Genomic DNA, 21,433 nt, shown 5'->3' with positions numbered 1-21,433 from the left:
GACCAATTTCGTTAACAAGTATCCCCTGTAAGATGCTTGAACATGTAATCTATTCTAACCTTATAACATTTCTTGAAACCAACTCATTCTTCAGCAGGTTCCAACACGGCTTTCGTAAGCACCACTCGTGCGAAACTCAGCTTCTGTCTTTTACGCATGATGTCATCTTAGCGCTAGATAATAGAATTCCGGTTGATTGTATGTTTTTAGACTTCGCAAAAGCCTTTGATAAAGTGTCGCACCAACTATTACTACTTAAGCTCAGCACGCTAAACATCGACCCCAATATCCTCAAATGGATAGAATGCTTTCTGACTAACCGCACTCAGTACGTAACAGCTAATGATTGTTCCTCACATCCCTGCGCAGTTAAATCTGGCGTTCCACAAGGATCAGTTTTAGGTCCTTTGCTCTTTTTAATATATATCAATGACCTTCCGCATAACATCAAGTCATCCATAAAACTGTTTGCAGATGACTGTGTCCTGTACCGTAGAATAACTAACGAAAACGATAACTACCTTCTTCAAGCCGACCTTAATCGCGTCTCTGACTGGTGTAGTACATGGCTAATGACTCTTAACGTAAATAAATGTAAAAGTATGGCAATTTCGCGTCTTTCTAACACTTCTGAACCTTTTACCTACACCTTGAATGGAACTAAATTGGAGCAGGTTAGTACTTACAAGTACCTTGGTGTTTACATTTCCAATGATTTATCATGGCACTCTCACATTAACTACATTACTAACAATGCTTGTCGTACTCTTGGTTACCTTCGCCGAAACTTTCGCCAAGCACCAGCACACCTTAAACTACAGCTATATCAAACATTAATCCGTCCAAAGCTCGAGTACGCTTCAGCCGTATGGGATCCCGCTCAATCAACGCTAATTGACACCTTAGAATCGGTCCAGAACCGTTCAGCTCGATTTATACTCAATAATTATGCTCGTACTGCCAGTGTCACCTTGATGAAATCCACTCTTCAACTTCCAGACCTGGTAATGAGAAGACGGATTTCCCGTCTCCTGCTTTTTCATGAAATTTTTTTTCATAATCAAGTACTTCGACAGGAATTCATCTCAGAACCTGCCTACTTTTCATCACGTGTTGACCACCCAAATAAAGTTGCCGTTCCTTTGTGCCGCACTAATCTTTTTTTACATTCTTTTCTTCCGAAGACAAGTAGAGAGTGGAATCACCTTCCTCCCTCCATCGCTGCCACTGAGGACCAAGCATTGTTCAAGTCTGCAGTTACCGAACACTTACTGGTGTAGCTGCAAACTTATGTTGTTGTTGTTTTCCTATGAATTCCTTTTATTGTTTTGTTTTTTATTTACATTGTACCCACCCCCTCTGTAACGCCCTCTGGGTCTTGAGGGTATACTAATAAATAAAAATAAATAAAATAAATAAATTACTCGATTGTGAGCCGAAAACTAGCGACACACCTGAAGAAAGTAGTTACGCCTTGGTACGGAACATAAATTCGTACTGCCGGCGGACATGTAGTCACCCCACTTGGTATATGCACACTCCGAGTTAGCATTCGTGAACGTATGTTTCTCTCCAGTTGCCTTGTACTTCGCGAATGTTCCCGAGACATCATCCTGGGAATCGACTTTCTACGGGAATATGGCGCTATCATCGACCTGCGGGAGCGCACCGTGACCTTCTCGACAGAGAGAGCAGCAGACAAAACCGACGACAGCCATCTCAGCACGTTTCGCGTTTATACCGACAACGTCTCGTTACCCCCGCGTTCGAGTGTCCTCGTTGATGTCGTGTGTGACAAGTTACGTGACGGTGAGGCAGTCGCTGAAGGCAACATGTCGCTCTTGCTCACACTAGGTCTCTGCGCCGCTCGCAGCCTCGTCATGCTTCGTGACGGATGTTCTACGCTGATTGTGACGAATTTTAGTAATGAGTACCGTCACCTTTTTCGTCGCACTGCCATCGCTCTCGCCCACCCCATAACGGAGACTGCTGAATGTTTTACGTCTGCATCACTGGACAATGCTCTCAAATCGACACCAGGGGCTGCGACGGCATCACTAGGCAAAGTAGACATTAATTCGACTCTACCGGAGGAACAAAAAATAGCGCTGCATGAACTGCTGCTTCAATTCCAAGAATATTTCGCCTCGTCCTTTAAGGTGCGTCAGACACCCATCACGAAACACCGAATCATTACGTATACCGACGTCTCGCCCATAAAACAGCCTTACCGAGTTTCGGCCAAAGAACGGGACGCGATGCATACGCAAGTCGAAGAGATGCTTTAGAACGATCTTATACAGCCTTCCAAAAGTCCCTGGTCATCGCCGGTCGTCCTCGTGAAGAAGAAGGACGGAACACTACGTTTCTGCGTTGACTACAGGCGGCTAAACAGCGTGACTAAAAAAGACGTCTATCCACTGCCCCGCATCGATGATTAACTCGACAGACTGCGACGCGCCAAGTATTTTTCATCTATAGATTTGAAAAGCGGATACTGGCAGATTGAAGTTGATGAACGAGATCGCGAGAAAACTGCCTTTGTTACACCGGATGGCCTGTATGAATTCAAAGTGCTCCCTTTCGGCTTGTGTTCTGCACCTGCGACATTCTAAAGAATGATGGACACTGTTCTCACCGGTTTGAAGTGGCATACTTGCCTCGTTTATCTTGATGACGTCGTCGTATTTTCGGCGACCTTTGAGGAACACCTGAATCGTCTGAAGACTGTGCTGGACGCTCTCCGTGCCGCTAACCTCACACTGAAGCCAGAGAAATGCGACTTCGGTTATAAAGAACTTAAGTTTCTCGGCCATGTTGTGAGCGCGGATGGCGTTCGGCCTGACCCTGACAAGACCACCGCCGTAGCCTCGTTTCTTGTTCCCCGTGACAAGAAAGCGGTCCGTCGCTTTCTGGGGCTCTGTGCATACTATCGCCACTTCATCGCCAATTTTTCTAGGATTGCCGAACCTCTGACTCGCCTCACACGAGAAGATGTACCATTTGTGTGGAATGAAGAGCAAGACGCAGCTTTTACCGAGCTGCGGAAGCGTTTGCAGACACCACCAGTTCTTGCTCACTTTGACGAGGACGCTGATACTGAAGTCCATACCGACGCCAGCAACGTGGGTCTTGGCGCCATCCTGATCCAACACCAAGAGGGCACAGAGCGTGTGATAGCTTACGCCAGCCGTACTCTTTCACGTGCAGAAGCCAACTATTCCACCTTGCAGTGGTATGGGCGACCATGAAGTTTCGGCCTTACCTCTACGGTCGCCCCTTCAAAGTAGTGACCGACCACCATTCATTGTGCTGGTTGACCAATATATGAGACCCCGCTGGGCGACTCGCACGATGGAGCCTTCGTCTGCAAGAATTCGATCTGACCATCGTATACAGATCAGGCCGCAAGCACGAAGATGCGGATTCGTTGTCGCGTGCACCCACCGATGTTTGTGATCCAGCCGCTGAGGATGACAGCGGATTCCTTGGGGCCCTTACCGCAGCAGACTTGATTGCACGACAGCGTGAGGATGCCGCAATCCGCACAATAATCGAAAACCTCGAAGGACGCAACTCTCCCATACCTCGACGCCTTTCTCGCAGTCTCTCGTCCTTCTGCCTTCGAAGTGGTGTCCTGTATAAGAAAAACTCGAACAGCAACGGCAAACCCTACCTTCTCGTCATACCTGCTGACATGCGCGACGACATTCTTCTTGCCTGCCATGACGAGCCCACATCTGGTCACTTAGGCTCCTCACGAACTCTCGCCAGAGTTCGACAGGCGTACTACTGGCCCAAACTTTCTACATCTGTAAAGCGCTACGTCAAGAGTTGTCGTGAATGTCAACGCCGCAAATCCCCGCCACTGAAGCCCGCGGGGCTGCTGCAACCGATCGCACCACCCAGGGCACCATTCGATCAAATAGGAATGGATTTACTCGGGCCTTTTCCACTATCATCAGCCGGGAACAAGTGGATCGTAGTCGCCACAGACTACTTAACCAGATACGCCGAGACAAGGGCGCTACAACGCGCTACGGCTGCCGATGTTGCCCAGTTCTTTATAGACCAGATCGTTCTTCGACATGGAGCGCCGTCGTACGTGATCACTGACAGAGGCACAGCTTTCACAGCCAAGCTGATTGAGGACGTATTCAAGCTAAGCTAGACGAGCCATCGCAAGACCACTGCATATCATCCGCAGACCAATGGGTTGACGGAACGATTGAACAAAACCATCGCCGACATGTAATCCATGTACACCAATGTACAACACAAGACGTGGGATCAGGTTCTACCGTACGTAACATTTGCGTACAACTCTGCCATCCAGGAGACAACGCGATTCACGCCTTCTTGTCTATGGACGTGAGGTTCAGACCATGCTGGATGCGATGCTTCCACACGATTACGACGCGTTGCTCACCCCTGACGCTGAGCAATTTACGCAGTACGCCGAAGAAGCTCGCCAATTGGCACGCCTACACATCACGCAACAGCAGAGTATAGATGCACGCCGCTACAATCTTCGCCATCGCCAAGTGGAATACCACCCGGGCGATCAAGTTTGGGTGTGGACGCCGGTGCGCCGCCAGGGGTTGTCAGAGAAACTGCTCAGTCGCTACTTTGGACCCTACAAAGTGCTGCGTCGCGTTAGTGACGTGAACTACGAGGTTCTTACGGATAGTGCCATATCGTCCCAGCGTCAAAGGCACCACTCGGAGATTGTGCACGTTGTACGACTCAATCCTTATTTCGCGCGATAGTGCGACAGCTTCTCAACTTTATGCCATACTTTATTTTTCTCTCCCTCACCCCTTACTTGTGCATACTTTATGTTCGTTCCCTCTTTTTTCTTTCCCTCTACATACGTCGACTAGCGCTAGCATCAGGACGATGCCCGTTTTTTTCACAGGGGGAAAATGCCACCAGGTCACGAGCTGCGGCGAGCGCGAGCCAGTATTTGGGCAAGGAGAGAAGAAGAAGAGGTTTTTCGTTTTTTGGGGTCAGCCATCTTCCTGGCTAGTGCTCGTCTCTGCCGGTGCAGTACTTCTTGCTCTGAAGGCCTTCTCCTGCACGTGACAATATTAAGAGGGTGTATGCACATAGTGCTGCACCCTTGCTCATCTTTCTCAGTAAACGCAACTCCTGTTAAATGGAATTCATTTCTTCGGTCCCTTGAAGTTCTATTTATCAAGATTATGCTGCACTGAAGTGACCTATCATATTCTGCTTAACTGCTGGTGTAAAGCATTGGTAGTGACATAATTGTAAGCGTGCAGCCCTTTTCAAATTTTTTTTGACAAGGGCACTCGTACGACAAACATTTTACAAGCACTTTGCCATTGGACAAAGCATCACAAGATGTCGCCGCCAGCTTCGCTACTGTTGCCCACAGCTCTGGTAAATCTGTCATCCGTAAATGGCAAGAAGTTCACGAACAAACTAAAACTCTCCATCATCCGTGTGCTTTGTACCATCGTAGCCAACAGAAAATCGTGCCCCTCAGTTCTCTCGATTCTTCTCGCACCTTAGTGTTGAATGGCACCAGGGATGCACGGGGTCCCGCCATTACGGCCAGCATGGGTTCGAGGTCCTGGGCATACCGGCACATGGGACCTGCCACGAGGCAGGCGTCCAAAGAGTGATCGCGTGCCGGTGGGTACTGGCCCTTGTTGGATACCAGCCCTGAAGACAGCGTGCACAGCCACCGTCAGACGACGCAAGCAATCGATAGACATGCCAAGTAGGTTTATTAAAGCGAGATTTTCCTAGCGAACCCTCCTGGACTTAGCTGATCATGGCTGCCGCCGTCTTGCTAAATAGCTCAAGCACAGAAATTAATAGAAAATAATTACATGTCTGACGATGGGATTGAATCTCGGTCTCCCAGCAGAACAACCAGATGCTCTAACCATTAAGCCACAACTGCATACATACTTCTCTCATGCCAACACCAAAACAGCTCTTTGAGATGATTGGCACATGCGTGCCACGTCTCGTAGCATATGCACATTGTGTGCAAGTGAACTACGCATCTTGCACACAAGCAGCTTTTTTTTTTTTGTTCCGTCTTCACGGGGGAGCACATTTACGTTTGCAGTTGTGACCACTTTCATACCTATACAATGTGGAGTGCACGAACACATTCTTTGACCCCGTTATGTATGCACTCCTAAGAATCAACCCAGACACATTCGCTTTGGCTAAGCGATACAACAGATGAAACAGAGAAAAGCAAAATGACAGGACAAGTGCCTCTCCTCTCGATTCCTTCTATGCAACCTTTGTGTGGTGGTGCAGCTTGCGGCTTCCATTAACATTGTCTAAATATCGCCTGGCCTGCCCCCATTCAGTATACATGCGCTGTTGTTATAATGAAAGGAGGTGGACAGATGATACAAGACAGCATGCCTACAGTTACAATAATACGCTAAGCATAATGGCATAAAAAACATCTTTCCGGCAGCCACAATGCAATGCCAACTAATTAATGCACTATTGAAGGTAAGGCTTCAGGCTAAAGTGGTCACAGAAATTCATAATGCCACAGAGTAGCCCGACATACGCAAATGAAGAAAGTGCAGGCAGCAATATCGGAACACAGAAAAATGCGTCACCTCTTCTTGGCTTGTGGTCGAAGATGCCCTTGAAGAATGCTGGCATCCGTATGCTGCCGCCGATGTCAGTTCCAACACCAATTACGGAGCCAGCACTAGCGATGAGGCTTCCCTCACCCCCTGTGTGTGATGATAGTGCTACGTGGCAAAAAAATGTCTGTGAGATGTAGCGTTAAAAGTCGCAGAAGTGCACTATGGACAGGGCACAAGCAAACAAACAATTTCAACAAATAATGTAAATTTGATTGATACTGCAATTTGTCATTTAAATTTGATTTACAACCACTTGCTTTTGGTTATTAGCACCAGCAGAAGTCAGTCAGAGTTCACATATTCAGCCCTGGCACATTATTGCAGCAATGGCTGCTGCGCCATTAAAATATGAATTACTATGACTAAAAGGCAAACAAATGTGAAAATGCGTTTTTAGTGGTGAAAATCTTCCACTTCTCAGACTTCCTAAAAAGAATGAAAAGACAATGCCTAACAAAGCTCGATGAGAAATAAACATGTGTTCCATTTATATACAATGTTTTGGTGAAGTGCAGGACACATCAACCGAACTATCACTTTCTTTCAAAAGCATCAAAGAATGTTATACAACTAGTGCGCAAAAAGAGATGTAATTTGGTTGCGCTTCAATTTTTGCACAGGATGCATGTTCACAAGCAGGTGCTTGCTAAAGAATTTTACAGAGCAATCATGTTTGAACACTGTGAAGTTTACACTATACACATAATGCTGCTAGGTTGACATTGTAGCGTGCATGCAGTCATTGCTACCAAGGGCACTGCCACTAGGCTCTTACTAATCTTTGTGATCCCAATTTTCTTTCTGCAACGTGATTAACAACTTCAATAACATCGATTAATGTAGCCAGCATAGCTGCATTGTGTGTCCACAATGCAGAATCGAACGTATGAAGCAGGCCCGTAGCCAGGCATTTTTTTCGGGGGGAGGGTGGGGGCACTCGCTGACGGCCTTGACTATACGAGGAAACCACCTATTTTTCAGTAATTATTTTCGGTATAAATCGCATTATGTAAATTATGACTTTTACAATAATATTTTATTATTACTGACAAGTGCAAGCATGACATTGCGAAGCGGGCCGTGCATAGAGCCGATGACTGTAGGGTGCAGTCTTCTGCTCTATTGCGATGCTCCGGGTCGCTTATGCGGTGGCCCGTTCGGCCGATGTACTCAGCGCCGTAGGACATGGAACGATCAAAATTTCGAGGGGGGGGAGGGTGGCCCTAGAAACACCCCCCCCCCCCTCTGGCTACGGGCCTGCTATGCAGCAGACCCTGATATCGCCCAGTTGCCCGATGGAATGGGCTAGACAACTTATTGCTTGCTTACTGCCTTATGGCTAATACAACTTCTCATCACCTCCTTGCATTGTTGTTGAACTGCTGCTGCTGCTTTATGTGCTGGAGGCGTGTTTGGCTTTTAGCCTATATTCCTTTCCAGGATATAAACGCGAAACATAAACGTGAACTGAATTGAACATTTAACCCTTTGAGGTTCACCGCCATGCATGTTTCGCAACAACTGCATGTCTCAAATAATCTTTTGGGGGGGAGGGGGAATGAACCACTGCCTAATGCCACCCAAAGATGATGCTACCTCCAGTTTAGAAGCAAATGCTGCTACATCCCTACTTCCATACATTTGCTCCTTCTTAAGCAAAGCCGACATCAAATACATATGAGCAAGGCTGTGTTTAGATCTGCATTTATCCAAACTACTGCAAGCACACTCAACAGAGTGCATGGCTATTTGATGGCATGTACAGTGACAAAAGCAACATATTACTTTTTGGAGCAGATTTCGTAGCAGAAAGAAATGCCACTTTGGAGCAGCCATAAGTGTTTTCGAAGCAGAAAAAATGCTAATTTGGAGCAGCTATTGGTGTTTTCGAAGCAGTTGGCAAAATATGCCATACAACTCCTGGAGCTAAATGTATCACCAAAGCGTTTCATAAATGTTGATATTGCCACCTAGCGTTTTGGGGAGAAAGCGCACGGAGAAGACGAGAAAGTAGAGGGTCTGACGAAACGGTTCTGACCTAGAACAAAACCACCTTGTCATCTTGTTCACCTTGTCGTCCAACAGCATGACAAAACTGGCCTTGTTGGAGAGCATCTGCCGCAGCTGTGGGAGACAAGTGCTGCCGCAAGGTACCTACCGGTAAAATAGGTACAAGCATGCTCCCGGCCTGGTGCTCGGCCATTGTGGGACCACAACGCCTGGAAAGAGGTTTTTGTTCTCAACCCGAAGGTAGAGTGTACTAAATTGGTTGAGTGGGTGCAACGCAGGCTTCCTGCTGAGGCTTTTTTTTATTGAAAAGTTGGTGGCGCCACTGTCGCTTTCTCCCGAATGAGCGGCCCCACGCGCCGGCCGGATGCTTGTCGCATTGGAGACCCTACCGCTGCTGCATGGAGCTTTGACAGGCGGATACTCAGTGGCGGCAACACTGATATTATTCCCCACCAATCTATTGTAAATGAAATGGAAAAATAGCCGCAGAAAGAATGCAAATGACCCAACAACGATGGTGCATTGAGCAGACGACAGCTACTCAGCCCGTGAGCTCACCTCAGCCAATGAGCGCTGCTGAAACAGCCGGAGCCAACGTCTATTGGCCCGAGATTCAGAATAAGGCAACGGCAGCGCCGCCACACTTTCAACGTTTTTCGCTTCATCCTTGGCACTTGCCAAGGCATTCTGGACCCACTCCCCCATTCTAGTACACTCTGCCGAAAGCGTCCCCACCTCAATAGGTGCATTTGGAGAGCCACGTGGGAAATGGCCGCAATGGAAGCTTTGTTTTTTGTGCTCGCGAGGGTTTCGGCGGAAATTCAGGAAGCAGACTCCTTTCCCAAGCATATCACCCCTGAAGGAAGCCGAACGCCAGGCTAGGTTACGCTTATGCCTCTTTGAACCAGTGTGTGCCCGGTGGCGGTGGGAATCGAACCCACAACCTCCTGCAGCCGAGGTGGGAACTCTACCACTAGGCCACGGCTTGGTGAGGGGTGTTTGGCGGACTTTAGACGAAGAGGCGAAGCAAGACTGAAATTTCTCTAGAAGGTCATGAAGATATTTATTATGATAAATATTGCCCATACAATGCAAATTTAAAGAAAAACAATTAAGAAAATGGATGTTATCGAACACTTAGTAAAATGTGCTATATACTTAAAATACGAGTACTTGCGGCAGAATTGAGATCAAACCGGTAAAGCTGAGCACCACATTATAAAAGTAATCACAATCACTTTAATGGTGCCAAATCAGCACTTCATAATCGGTATGACATCGAAGTAATCTCAGTCACTTTCACATTTCACCAAAATAGTCTGCATGTCAAGTACAAAAATACAGCTAAATGGGCTACATATTGAAAATGACAGTTCTTGTGCCAGAAATGAGATCAAAGCCGATAAAGCTGAGCATCACAATGCAAACGTAATCAGTCACATATCACAGCTGCCACAGCAGCAGTTGGTAATCAGTACGAGATCGAATTCCCCAGCGCCGTTTCGGGGCAACTACTGACAAAAGTGTCAGTTTGGAGCAGCATGTTGCAGCATTTCTCTTTTGGAGCAGTTTGGAGCAATTGGAGGCGCACTTTCATCACTGCATGTATTCTTCGAGCCCTAGGATGAATTCTCTGGCACCTGTTGTGCGGTCCCTGCATGTGAAGCCTCACATTGACCAAGCATACCTGTGCCAGCAGGTTTGAAAGACAAGGAGCATTTCCTCTCGTGGGCTGCACACAAGAAGTGCAAGCACTACAGGAGCTACCAGGCGAGACACCCACTGATGTCGCCTGCGGTCTCCAATTCCTAGCAAGTGGTGAGTGCAATGTTTCCATTGGGGCCTTTCTCCAGTATTTCCCCACACATGAGAGAAATTCTCCACGTATTTCCATGGCAGACACCGCAGCCACCCTTACCTTAGCTATCAACTAAAAAACCCTGTTAACCTAGAGCATTTTCAATGAATTCCACATTGATTGTCTGTACAACTAGCTGGTTAGCTCAAAGCACTAGTAGATGCAAACATACTAAATGCTCTTCCAATGTAAAGTTGCAAACGTCCACTGTTTCCTCAAGCCTGAATTGAACCAAGTCTGTCAAGCAGGCGTGAGGCAACTGCAGTGCGTAAAGTGTTGAGGCATGGTGCCATTTGTGCCCCCACACCCCTGCCGCGACACTGAATTTTGCAATTACTGGATCAATGTGGAAAAGTGATCTACACAGATTCTGAAACATCAATCTCTTGTTTATCACACTTGTCAGCGAATTCCTTTTACTAATAAATGATCCTCTTACCTGCCCGTCTGTGACAATTGCAAGCGACAGCTGATGCTACCATAGCAAAACAAACGTGCAGCTGCATGAGAAAAAACACGAACTGACCACTGGATCTGCCACAAATGCGGCGACTGTCGTATGGGATTGTTGGTACGTCCGTGCAAGTTGTTGTACGACTCCCACCACATGCACAGCTCCGAGATGTTGGTGAGCGCCGGCGGGATGGCACTGGCCGCACGCAGTAAGGCCATGCCGTCGGCATCCTGTGGGGAGCGGAAGCCCTTCCGCAGCACCAGACCAGAGTCTTGTAGCATGCCTGTGGTCATACAAATAGGATGGCGATTAGGCAGGACAGTTCTTGTCAGTGTGACATTCAGCAGAAAACAAAAATGATCAGAAACGAGTACTTCCATGGCTGACACCGTAGCCACCCGTACCTTAGCTAGCAACTAAAACCTAGAGCATTTTCATCAGAAAACAAAAGTGATCAGAAAAGAGCAATTTTTCGATTGCTCCTTAACCTCAATGTGACTAAACGGGCTATAAGAAAACAATCTACAGTTGAACCTGTTTACAACAGTACCGGTTCCAAGAATATATTGGATATAACAATGAGCAGCCTCGGCAATGTAAACTTTTGCGAGTGTTCTATGGTAAAATAAACTGCTTACTACAATGTTCCCATGCCGCGTTATTGGTAACTAATAAATCTGAGCCATTTCACAAGTCTACATGCTGTGCACACCAAGCGTCCGCCTCACACAACTCTCTTTTGTATCCCTTTCACAGAAGTGTCTATACTGCGTCAAGTTGGTCAAAAGGGCCATTAGACCACAAGAGGTCTGCTTCGCCTCAGTGTTTTTGTTTGTCTTTGTTGCATGGTCCCAATGCGAGTTTGGCTCCCCGGTTTCCTTGTATCGCGGCCGGAACGGTGAATGGCTGATCTGCCAACGGATCATGAGCAATGCACGACGCAGTCTGCAGTCATCGATGGCACATCAGCACTCAGAGTTTCTACATGCAGATGATGCATTCGAAACATTAGAGCAACTGGCTTATAAGACAATTGTGACAGAGGTGCTAGCAGCAGATAGCGATGACAGTGTCAACGGCAACGACGACATGGTTGGGCAGGCTGCCCCAGTGTTCTCGCAGGAGACATTGCAGATGATTCAGTCCCTCCAGTGCTTCATTTTCGTGAGAGACCCGGATGCCCTGGAGAAGGATGTTAGCAAGTTTCGCATAAAGCAGGCAAAGCTGACGGACATGGCTTTTTGTTAGCTCATTTTAACTAAGCAAAGCTTCCCTACCAGTGTATTTAGGGAACCATTTTTTCCCCAATGTGACCTTGGAAATCATGTAGGACATGTAGAAAACTGTGATGCGCGGTATTTTAGCAGTACTGTGTCACATAACATCTGGCAAAGCAGAGTGTTTTTTCCCCAATGTGACCTTGGAAATCATGTAGGACATGTAGAAAACTGTTATGCGTGTTATTTTAGCAGTAAGATGTCACATAACATCTGGCAAAGCATAGTGCAAGGGGTGTGTACAAAAATGACGGGTCGGGCTAGGTGGTGTGACATGACAGATGGTCTTTTACAATGCTAGTCTTAAAAGAAATATTAGTCATAAGGGCAATTTTCTTCTGAGAACAAGTGCTTTCGCGAACAATATTACGGTTTCGAGAACAAGTGTCTGCCACAATGATGCCTGCACTTCTGTTTGCCAATTCAAAGGAGGCGAGAACTTTTGTCAAGCTTATGCCTCAGCTTTTAGATCCAGCTCTTCCTTTCAGGCAAATTAAAATAGAAAAACTGAAATGCTTATTTGAAGCAATATCAAGCCTGCATATTATAAGTTCACAATCGCAAACAATGTCATCAGAACACCAACGTTTACTTTCTCAATGTATGTATTGAACACGCTGTGTACACACACAGCTTCAACAATTGCCAATGGCTACCACTGAACTTATATACTGCATCGATGAAAAGATGTCTTAAGTGTTTCTTCAAGCACTAGTGTCACTAGTGCTGGAAAAATTTTTTAAAAGAAAGCAACAGAAAGCCAAGTTTCAACACCAAGCAGGACACTCGCCACCATCTCAAGTAAAACGGACATACAAGCAAATATATAGAACTCAGCTTAAGCGGAACATTTCATATACAGAATTCATGGCAGGTGGAAGAAGTTGCTGACAGAGCCAGTGCCACTGAAGATTTGAACACAGTGGAGAAAGCAGCAAGGTTTCTATAGGTTCCTTGCAGTCTATACACAGCTTTCAATGCTTCTTGAGGTCTTGGAAACACTTGGAAAACGCTTCTTTTCGCAGGGCTGTCAGCTCCTTTGTCGTGGCGTCTTGAATGGCTTCCACGCTCCCCATCCAGCGACCTTTAGGGCTCTCTTCACACGCGGAAACAGGAAAAAATCGCATAGGAAGAGGTCAGGCAAGTATGGCGGATGGGGAAGTACAGTCATGCTGTGCTTAGCGAGAAATTTTGTCACGCTGAAAGCAGTGTGCGGCCTTGTGTTATCGTGAAGAAGGCTCCATTGTCCAGATGCCCATAAGCTAAGGAGACGGCGTCGCAGTGCATCACGCATGTGTGTGAGCACGCGGATATAAAATTCCCGATTCACCGTCTGCCTTTTTGGGACGAACTCGAGGTGTATGACACCTCTGGCATCGAAACAAAAAACTATCAGCATCGTCTTTGGTTTGGTCTTCTGTCGCCGCACCTTTCTCGAAGCTGGAGAGCTTGTGTACCGCCTTTCGGCGCTCTGCCTCTTTGTTTGAAGATCGTATTGAAAACATAATGTTTCGTCTTCAGCAATGATGCTGTCGACGAATGCAGCATCCTTCTCTGCTTCGGAGAGCAAATCAGCACTCACTGATGCCTGCGTGTCCTTTTAGTCCTGTGTGAGGGAGTGCGGCGAAAGTCTGGCACTCAGCTTTCGTTTCCCCAAGTTCTCGCACAAAATTTGGTGGAATGTTGTCTTAATGTCGAGAGCATCCGATAGCATGCGGACTGTAATGGTGTGGTCTTGCTGTACGATCTCCCTGATCCGAGCCACGTTGTTTTCATTCCGCGAGGTTGCAGGGCGCGCCTGCCTTGTGTCGTCTTCCACCGCCATTATCCCCGAAAGGAACCCCTTGTGCCACTCGAAAACTCGCGCCCACGATAATGTCTCGTAGCCGTGTCACAAAGGAGCCTAAACGTCCGTCTGGCTGTCTTGCCAAGCTTCACACAGAATTCTATGTTTACATGCTGTTCGAGGTGGACATCCATCTCTCCACATTCACTCACAATAGAATTCGCAGACAACAAGTGGCAACGTATTTTTCTACATTAGTGCCATCTAGCGGCTGCCAAAGCAATTAACATAAATAGCTCAGGTTAGCCCGAAAAGATAGCACTACACATACGCACCAACATTTGTTTTGGGGAATTATTTCTAGAGAAGAAAATAAATCAGTCTCGAAACTTTACGGACAAAGGTTGTATTGGTGGTTACAAAGCCTGCACCGCAGAGCCAATATAAAGCATTCTCACCCATATCAACTGTAAATGGAAAGAGGAAACAATAGACCGCCCGATAACACAGCAAGCAAACTGCCCTGTTCGCTTGAGATTTCTTTTTGCATTGGGGTAAAGAGCTATGCAATGAAGAGCAGTGCAACACACTGCACGTGCCTCGTGGGACTGACCTTTGACGGCATAGCAGTCCTTGGTTGAGAGCGGCACCCCGAGGAAAAGCTTGTCCATGGCCAGCTGCTCCGGTGTGAGTGTACCGGAGGCAACAAGCTGGTCCGCGGCTTCAGTTTCAGCTTCCTCATACCGGTCTTCCACCACAGCATTGATCACAGGCTGCACCTCTCGGATACGCCACATGTGTCGCTCAACTAGATCCACGCTCTTGAGCTGCGTAGCAGAAGTAGCAGAGGAGGATTAGATGGGCTGCAATGAGCTGATGGCATTTCAGACAGCAGACCTTGTTACAACAAAAATGGTACTAGTACTAGGGCAAAATTTTTGGCAAATGAAGTGAATGAGCAAACAAACAAAAAGGGTAAGACATTTTAAATTAGTTGCAGCTTAGATGATAATGATGACGGTGCTTTATGTAGTTTAATGACAAAGAGGCTACTGTGACCATAAATGCAAAAAAAATGGTGATGGTTTGGCTTAATATGCAATGAAAATAAATAAATTATAGGTGTACTAAAGCGGCAAGAAAACGCTGTTGTATAGTGCCATGTGAAAAGAAAATCGAGTACTATAGATTTCCACAAAAGTGTTGCTGGAAATGAAGCGGCCATGTTTAATGGTTACAACCTGAAACATCGGCAGATGTGATTGATGCCTCCTGTAGCACAGTTTTGTATCACACAGCATGCTAGATAAGCCAAATTGAATATTCTAATTGTGAAATCTTTCAATATGATTAGTGCTAGTAAAACATGTTTGCCAAAAGAACGCTAAAAGATACATAGCTTAGCTTGCCTGAGGTGAGGACATTGTGCAACAACTGAGCATACTGAATCAAGTAATATTAAGTTACTTACGGGACAGTTCTTCATAAATATTCACAAATATTTTTCTTTTTAGTAAATCTTTGGCCATGAAACTTAAGCCAGCAATTCCAAGCTTTGTTTGCTCTGTAAATACTATCATTTGGTTTTAGGCGAGTTTTTACTTCACATGGCATATAACCACAAGCGTACAGGATTCTTGTCTACAAAGCAATAAACGTTTGCCAACAAAATTGTTCAATATTAACACGATAGCGTTTAGAGCCCCATGTCGCAGAAAATCCGGCATCGGCAATCAGCGTGTGATCGCGTGTGGCGGAGAAAATCATCCAACCACATCGACCGTGCAGGCCCTCCACGTGGTGCAAGGTTTTGGGGAACAAAAATTGAATTTCTCACAGTGAAATCCGTCAGAAAAATGGTAAAGTACGAGTTTACCATTCGGCGTCGGATTGTTCACCAATCGGCGTCGTATTGTAATTTGAATGTACGAGAAAACCTAATTCTGCTACGAGGAAACTCAAACACAAACTCCTTTTCCAGCATTTCTACCAGACCTGCGCACATCAGGGCAATACCAAACAATTAATAAAATAATAAAAAAGGTGCTAGGGCCTTCACATTTTAATATAAGACCACTTATATTGCCCCTGGAAAAACGTCTCTCTGGCAATGCATTTCAGTTTAAAAGTGAAGCAGACTTTAAGGGGATCAGTGTAAGCTTGGTCTTTGTAAGCTGGTTTTCCCATGTTATGTGTTGCAGTGAATGCTGCCTACTTGCCGTATGCGAACGATGCAATGCGAACGGGTCCCGATAACGCTATCGCGTTCTACCCTTAAAGGTGAAGCTTAAGCGTCCTCCAATTAATTTTTTATCTTGCTGCTCAGAAACGGGAGTGCGAGACCAGTTCTTAGTTGCCTAAAGCGTTAACATCTTCAAGAAAAATTGATAACTCTGAATTCTCACATTTCAGGCCCACTTTACATGGTATGCGGACAGCATATTGCATAGATGAATTCCTTGCTTTCCACCCCATGCAAATTTGCTTTGTGAAGTACATTTGTATGTTTATACCTTCAGGGAAAGTGAACTGCTTTACAGATTTGCCTGAGTAATGGACAATTATTACTTCTCGTGTTGATTGTTACTTACATGACAAAGAGCGCTGGCTATTTTGAATGTCATCTGCACTTCAGTTACTAGTGTGAATTGTGACTATTACTATTTTGTGTCACATGCCGAATTATAAGAACATTTCTCCCTCAATTTTTTCAGATACACACCTCTATTCAGTAGCATTAAAAATTAATTTCGTCAGGTCTAATTACACGTATGCCCTTCAGCAGCACCGTCATCTTACCTTACGGGACTCCAAAATTTTCTCTGACACCTCATTGCTTGCTGCCGCAATGTTTACTTGCTTTGCCGTGTCAGAAACAGCTTGTTCAAGCAGGCTACTTTTGGTCGCTGTGGCTCTTGGAGTTACTGCAAAATGTGCGAAGCACATTAGCTTGTCAGTGCCATGACTACCGAAATATAACATTGCTATTTCAGGAAGAACACACCAATTATGGCACCAATAAGAAAAGGTAATACAAGTCTTTACCTGCATCAGGTTTGATATTGTACTTGACTGTCCATACCTTTCATAGCTGAATTGGTGCACCAAATAATGCGCATTGATCACTGAAAGCAGGAATACTTCGTATTCTCATTTAGATGCGTAGCAGTGACCTTGCAATCATTATAGAAATGCACGAAATTGGAAATTGACGTTACTTTTACAACCGCATTTCTAATGAAGCACGTAATTTCATTTATGTTAAGTGTAATGTTTGTGCTGTGCCTAAAATATATTAAAAAAGAAAACCGAACTTTTGAAATAGAGCACCAACCAGTAGAGGGACCGTGCTGCGGCTACTGAGTGCATGTAGCGGCAGGTTTAGACAACAAACTGCCATTTGCCGCATTTCGCTCTGACCATTAGTTGGCGAGCTAAAGCCACTGCTTTGAGCACATGAACAAGTTATTCTTCAGAATGGTGCCAAAGTGACAATGAATGAATTGGAAGAACTTCATGTGTGTGTGAAGTTCTGCGACAAACTAGAAAAACCCATAGGTACATGCCAGTTGCTTAGCCAAGCACACGGGGAGGACTGTATCAGTCGCACGCAGTGCTATGATTGGTTCAAGCGTTTTGAAGATGGACGAATGTCGGTTGGTGATGAACTCAAGATTGGACGACCTTCGTTATCCACAGATAATGACCACGTCGAGAGAGTTCGAACTGTGGTTCGTGGAAATCGTCGGTTGACTGTTCGTGAAGTCGCTGACAAAGTTGGTATCAGCGTAGGATCATGTCATCAAATTTTTAGTGACACACTTGGGATGCGTCGTGTCAGTGCAAAATTCGTGCCGCGTTTGTTGACTGCCTCACAGAAGCACACCAATGCTGAAATCAGCCAGGAACTGCTCACTGCTGCCAATAACGATGAATACTTTCTTAATTACATCATAACAGGCGATGAGACATGGGTTTATGGCTATGGTGTTGAAACGAAAGTGCAGTCATTGTAGTGGGTGGCCAAAGGTTCTCACCAAAACAAAAACACTCATGAGTCGGTCGAACGTGAAGGTGATGTTGGTTATGCTTTTTGACTGCTAAGGCATTGTCGACCACGAATTTATGCCACATGGTCAGATGGTAAACAAAGAAGTTTACTGGGGAATCCTAGCACGTCAGAGAGATCCTTAGCACAGTAAGATGCCTGAATTGTGTGAAAATCACGCTTGGATGTTGCATCACGACAATGCCTCGGTTCACGCGCCGCTCCTTGTGCGCAGCTAATTAGCGAAATACCACACTCCTGTTGTGCCCCACCCACCATATTCTCCAGACCAAGCCCCAGCAGACTTTTTTCTATTCCCCAAGCTGAAAACCACCTTGAAAGGATGTCGTTTCTAAACCGTAGAGGAGATCCAGGACATTGCGTGAAGAGACCTGCGCACCATTCCAGAAAGTGTGTTCCAGGAGGCTTTCCAAAAATGGAAGAAAGGATAGGGAGAGTGCATTGCCAGTAGAGGGGACTACGTTGAAGGGGACAGCACTTCAAATGGTGTACCATAAGCTGTAAAGGTGTTATGCAAAAGTTTGGTTTCTTTTTGAACACACCTCATATACATATTTCCCACAGAGCCTATAGCATCCCCCTTCCCTACAGTCCAACACAGCATGGAAAGTGCAGGTACTTCCTTTGGAAGTTTCTCGCTCCATTTTAATAATTCTTTTCAATATAACTCATACAGGCAAACAATCATGCACAAGTGCTCTGCCAACAACCACTTTACATGAGGTCATGAAAGTAATAATATGGCTAGACTACATAAACGTATGGGTTAAGTAAATAATATTTGTCTTGTTCAAATGTGTGTAATGGCTTTTCCATTATTATATCTATAATATTACATTCATGAGAATTTCACTTCATTAACTTTCTGGGAGTTGTCTAACCTAATTTTTCATATCAAGCTCTGCGGGTAAAGAAGGTGGCATTTGAGTCCTGGAACACATTCCTAGCTACATGCATAGACAAACTTTGTAGACAAGTTGCTGCGTAATCGAATGATTGAAAGTTGGTGTACTATTCTTTTAATCGCGCAATGACTACATACCTTGTTGACGTACGTTAAAAGTGTGTTGTAGTTGATGCCTTCATTCAATGCTTCAGTGATTCTTGTTAGCTGTCTGTGGCCAGCTAGCATGCCTTAGGTTTGTATACCCACTAATTACGCTGTACACATTCAAAATGGTTTTCACAATAACAACTGTTATGCTGAACGTAACAGAACTTTCTGGAAAAGTTCTGAATTCATGACATGCCACATTACTAAAAATGCAGGTTACCTGAGCCATACAAATACCAGCCGCAGTGATTACGTACAAGACTGGTAGAGTTACCATTCCATAACAGGCTATGCATAAAGTACTTGTTCAGTTTGTTTGACTTTTGACCACTACCATTAAAATTTAAAGCTAAGTGCTGTGCTGCTTGGGTGAGAGTAGCTGCAATGTAAACCAGGCATCTGAAGTGCACACATAAATTACAACATACCCAAAAATGGCCAGCACTGTTACATGCGTTACTAACACCCCTCATGCAACTGCATTTTACACCACCGTAGGTTCTTTACGCCACATATTAACCCATATATGCCCAGTGTCCTATATGTAGGACGCTGAACATTTTCCAAATAACTCGAACATTTTGTTGTAAAAAGGCTAGTGCCCCCTCGTGGGTGTTTCTGAGGCCCTAACCTTCTTGCGCGCAAGTCTTGGTTAGCGTGTGAGCACTCCTCGCCACGTGCTTTAAGTTGCAAAATTGTATTTCCGCATGAGCTTCGATGAACGCCATGCCGCGGAAGAAAATGCAAGTAATATAAATTTAAATGATTATTGATGTTGTCGAAATTTTTGTCAGTTATTCCTGAGTAATTGAATATGCTCTGAAAACAATATCATTGTGATATATGCAAAAGTTTCTTGTTTGGGGTCGGTCAAACAGCGGTGTCCTATATGTAGGACGCTGGGCAGATCGGGGGTCGTTGTGTCACTGTGGAACGCGCGATCCGTCGCACACGTAGCATTGAAGTAACATAATAAAGGACATATGGACGTATAGTAGCAACGTTTTTTTCCACTTGCAGTCAGGAGATTCCCTACAGTTCATTTTACCGCAGAAGAGATCCGCAAACGCTCAACGACATTGCAAACCGCATTGACGCTGGGAAAGATGTACCATCGACTGTGGCCATTCACCCGCCCGAAAATCACGCGGCTGCAGTGAAAGAGAAAGAAAGCGGTGATGAAGAAGGCACCCTTGTATGCTCCATTACTAGACTACTTCAGCATTGACGAAAGCATGTGCGAGTACTTTGGAAAGCATGGATGCAAGAAGTTTATGAAAGAGAAACCAATCCGGATTGGCTCTAAATTGTGGTGCGTTTCCACTCCATTGGGCTATTTGCATTCTGTTGAGCCCTACCGAGGGAGGTAATGTGGATGATAAAAACAAGCTTGGTCTAGGAGGATCTGTTGTTACAGAAATGGTGTCCAGGATGAACGGAAAGCTTGATTATGCTTTTCATGTGTTCTTTGACAACTTCTTTTCAAGTCTCAAACTTGTTAGAATGCTTTCGTCAATGGGTTTCAAGTGCACAGGCACCATGCGGGATAACCGAACAGAAAACTGTCCCATCCTCACACAGAAAGAAATGAAAAGTAAGACTCGAGGCTTCTACTATTACAGAGTCGACGCCAAATCTGAAATTATCGTATGTCGCTGGAAGGACAATAGCACAGTGACCGTCGTCTCAAATGCTCACGGGGTCGAACCAACGCAAATGCTAAAAAGATATTCAAGAGAGAACAGGTCCAAAGTCACGGTGGAGCAGCCATTCTTGATTTCTAGGTACAATGGCAACATGGGAGGAGTTGATAGACTGGACCAAAATATTGCCAGTACTGCACAGCCATTAGAGGAAAGAAGTGGTATTCTTCACTCCTGAGATATCTTGTTGATGCATCTGTGAATGTTGCATTCCAGTTATACCGAATGGGAACGAACAAAACAGAGCTCCTGACATTTCGAAGGATGATAGTGATGTCATACATGAAGAGTCATGGCTCCATTGCGTGGAAAAAGCATGCTATCTTTATTGGAAGCCCAAAGCCGATTTGACCGTATTGACCACACAGTGATCCCTCAAGACAACCAAACAAGGTGTGCTCATTGCCATGGGAAGACCACCACACGTTGAGAAAAAAAGCGACATCGGAGTCCACGTCAAATGCTTCAAACTGTACCATTAAAATAAGTTATATATGTGTCTAGTGCCCTATATGTAGGACGGCTACAAAAACACGGTTCGAAAAAAAATTTTTTTCAATAAAAGG

General features: G+C 45.4%; 2 protein-coding genes across 2 annotated transcripts in view; both read right to left on the bottom strand.

The window, feature by feature from the left end:
- The window catches only part of LOC119446191 (fatty-acid amide hydrolase 2-A-like), a 334,649-nt gene that overhangs the window by 109,373 nt on the left and 203,843 nt on the right, over nt 1-21,433 (bottom strand).
- The window catches only part of LOC119446181 (fatty-acid amide hydrolase 2-A-like), a 46,618-nt gene that overhangs the window by 22,789 nt on the left and 2,396 nt on the right, over nt 1-21,433 (bottom strand). Inside the window, exons 2-5 of the mRNA XM_049660643.1 lie at nt 16,841-16,965; nt 11,051-11,261; nt 6,624-6,761; nt 5,534-5,691 (exon numbers count right to left, since the gene is read on the bottom strand). Of these exons, the coding sequence (XP_049516600.1) occupies nt 5,534-5,691; nt 6,624-6,761; nt 11,051-11,207 (453 nt within the window). The 5' untranslated portion in view covers nt 11,208-11,261; nt 16,841-16,965. The remainder of the gene's footprint in view (nt 1-5,533; nt 5,692-6,623; nt 6,762-11,050; nt 11,262-16,840; nt 16,966-21,433) is intronic.

The sequence above is a fragment of the Dermacentor silvarum genome, chromosome 1 (genome assembly GCF_013339745.2).
Source record: "Dermacentor silvarum isolate Dsil-2018 chromosome 1, BIME_Dsil_1.4, whole genome shotgun sequence".
Classification (NCBI taxonomy): Eukaryota; Metazoa; Arthropoda; class Arachnida; order Ixodida; family Ixodidae; genus Dermacentor; species Dermacentor silvarum.
The sequence above is the reverse complement of the archived record's forward strand: the minus strand, read 5'-3'. Positions and strand labels throughout refer to the sequence as shown.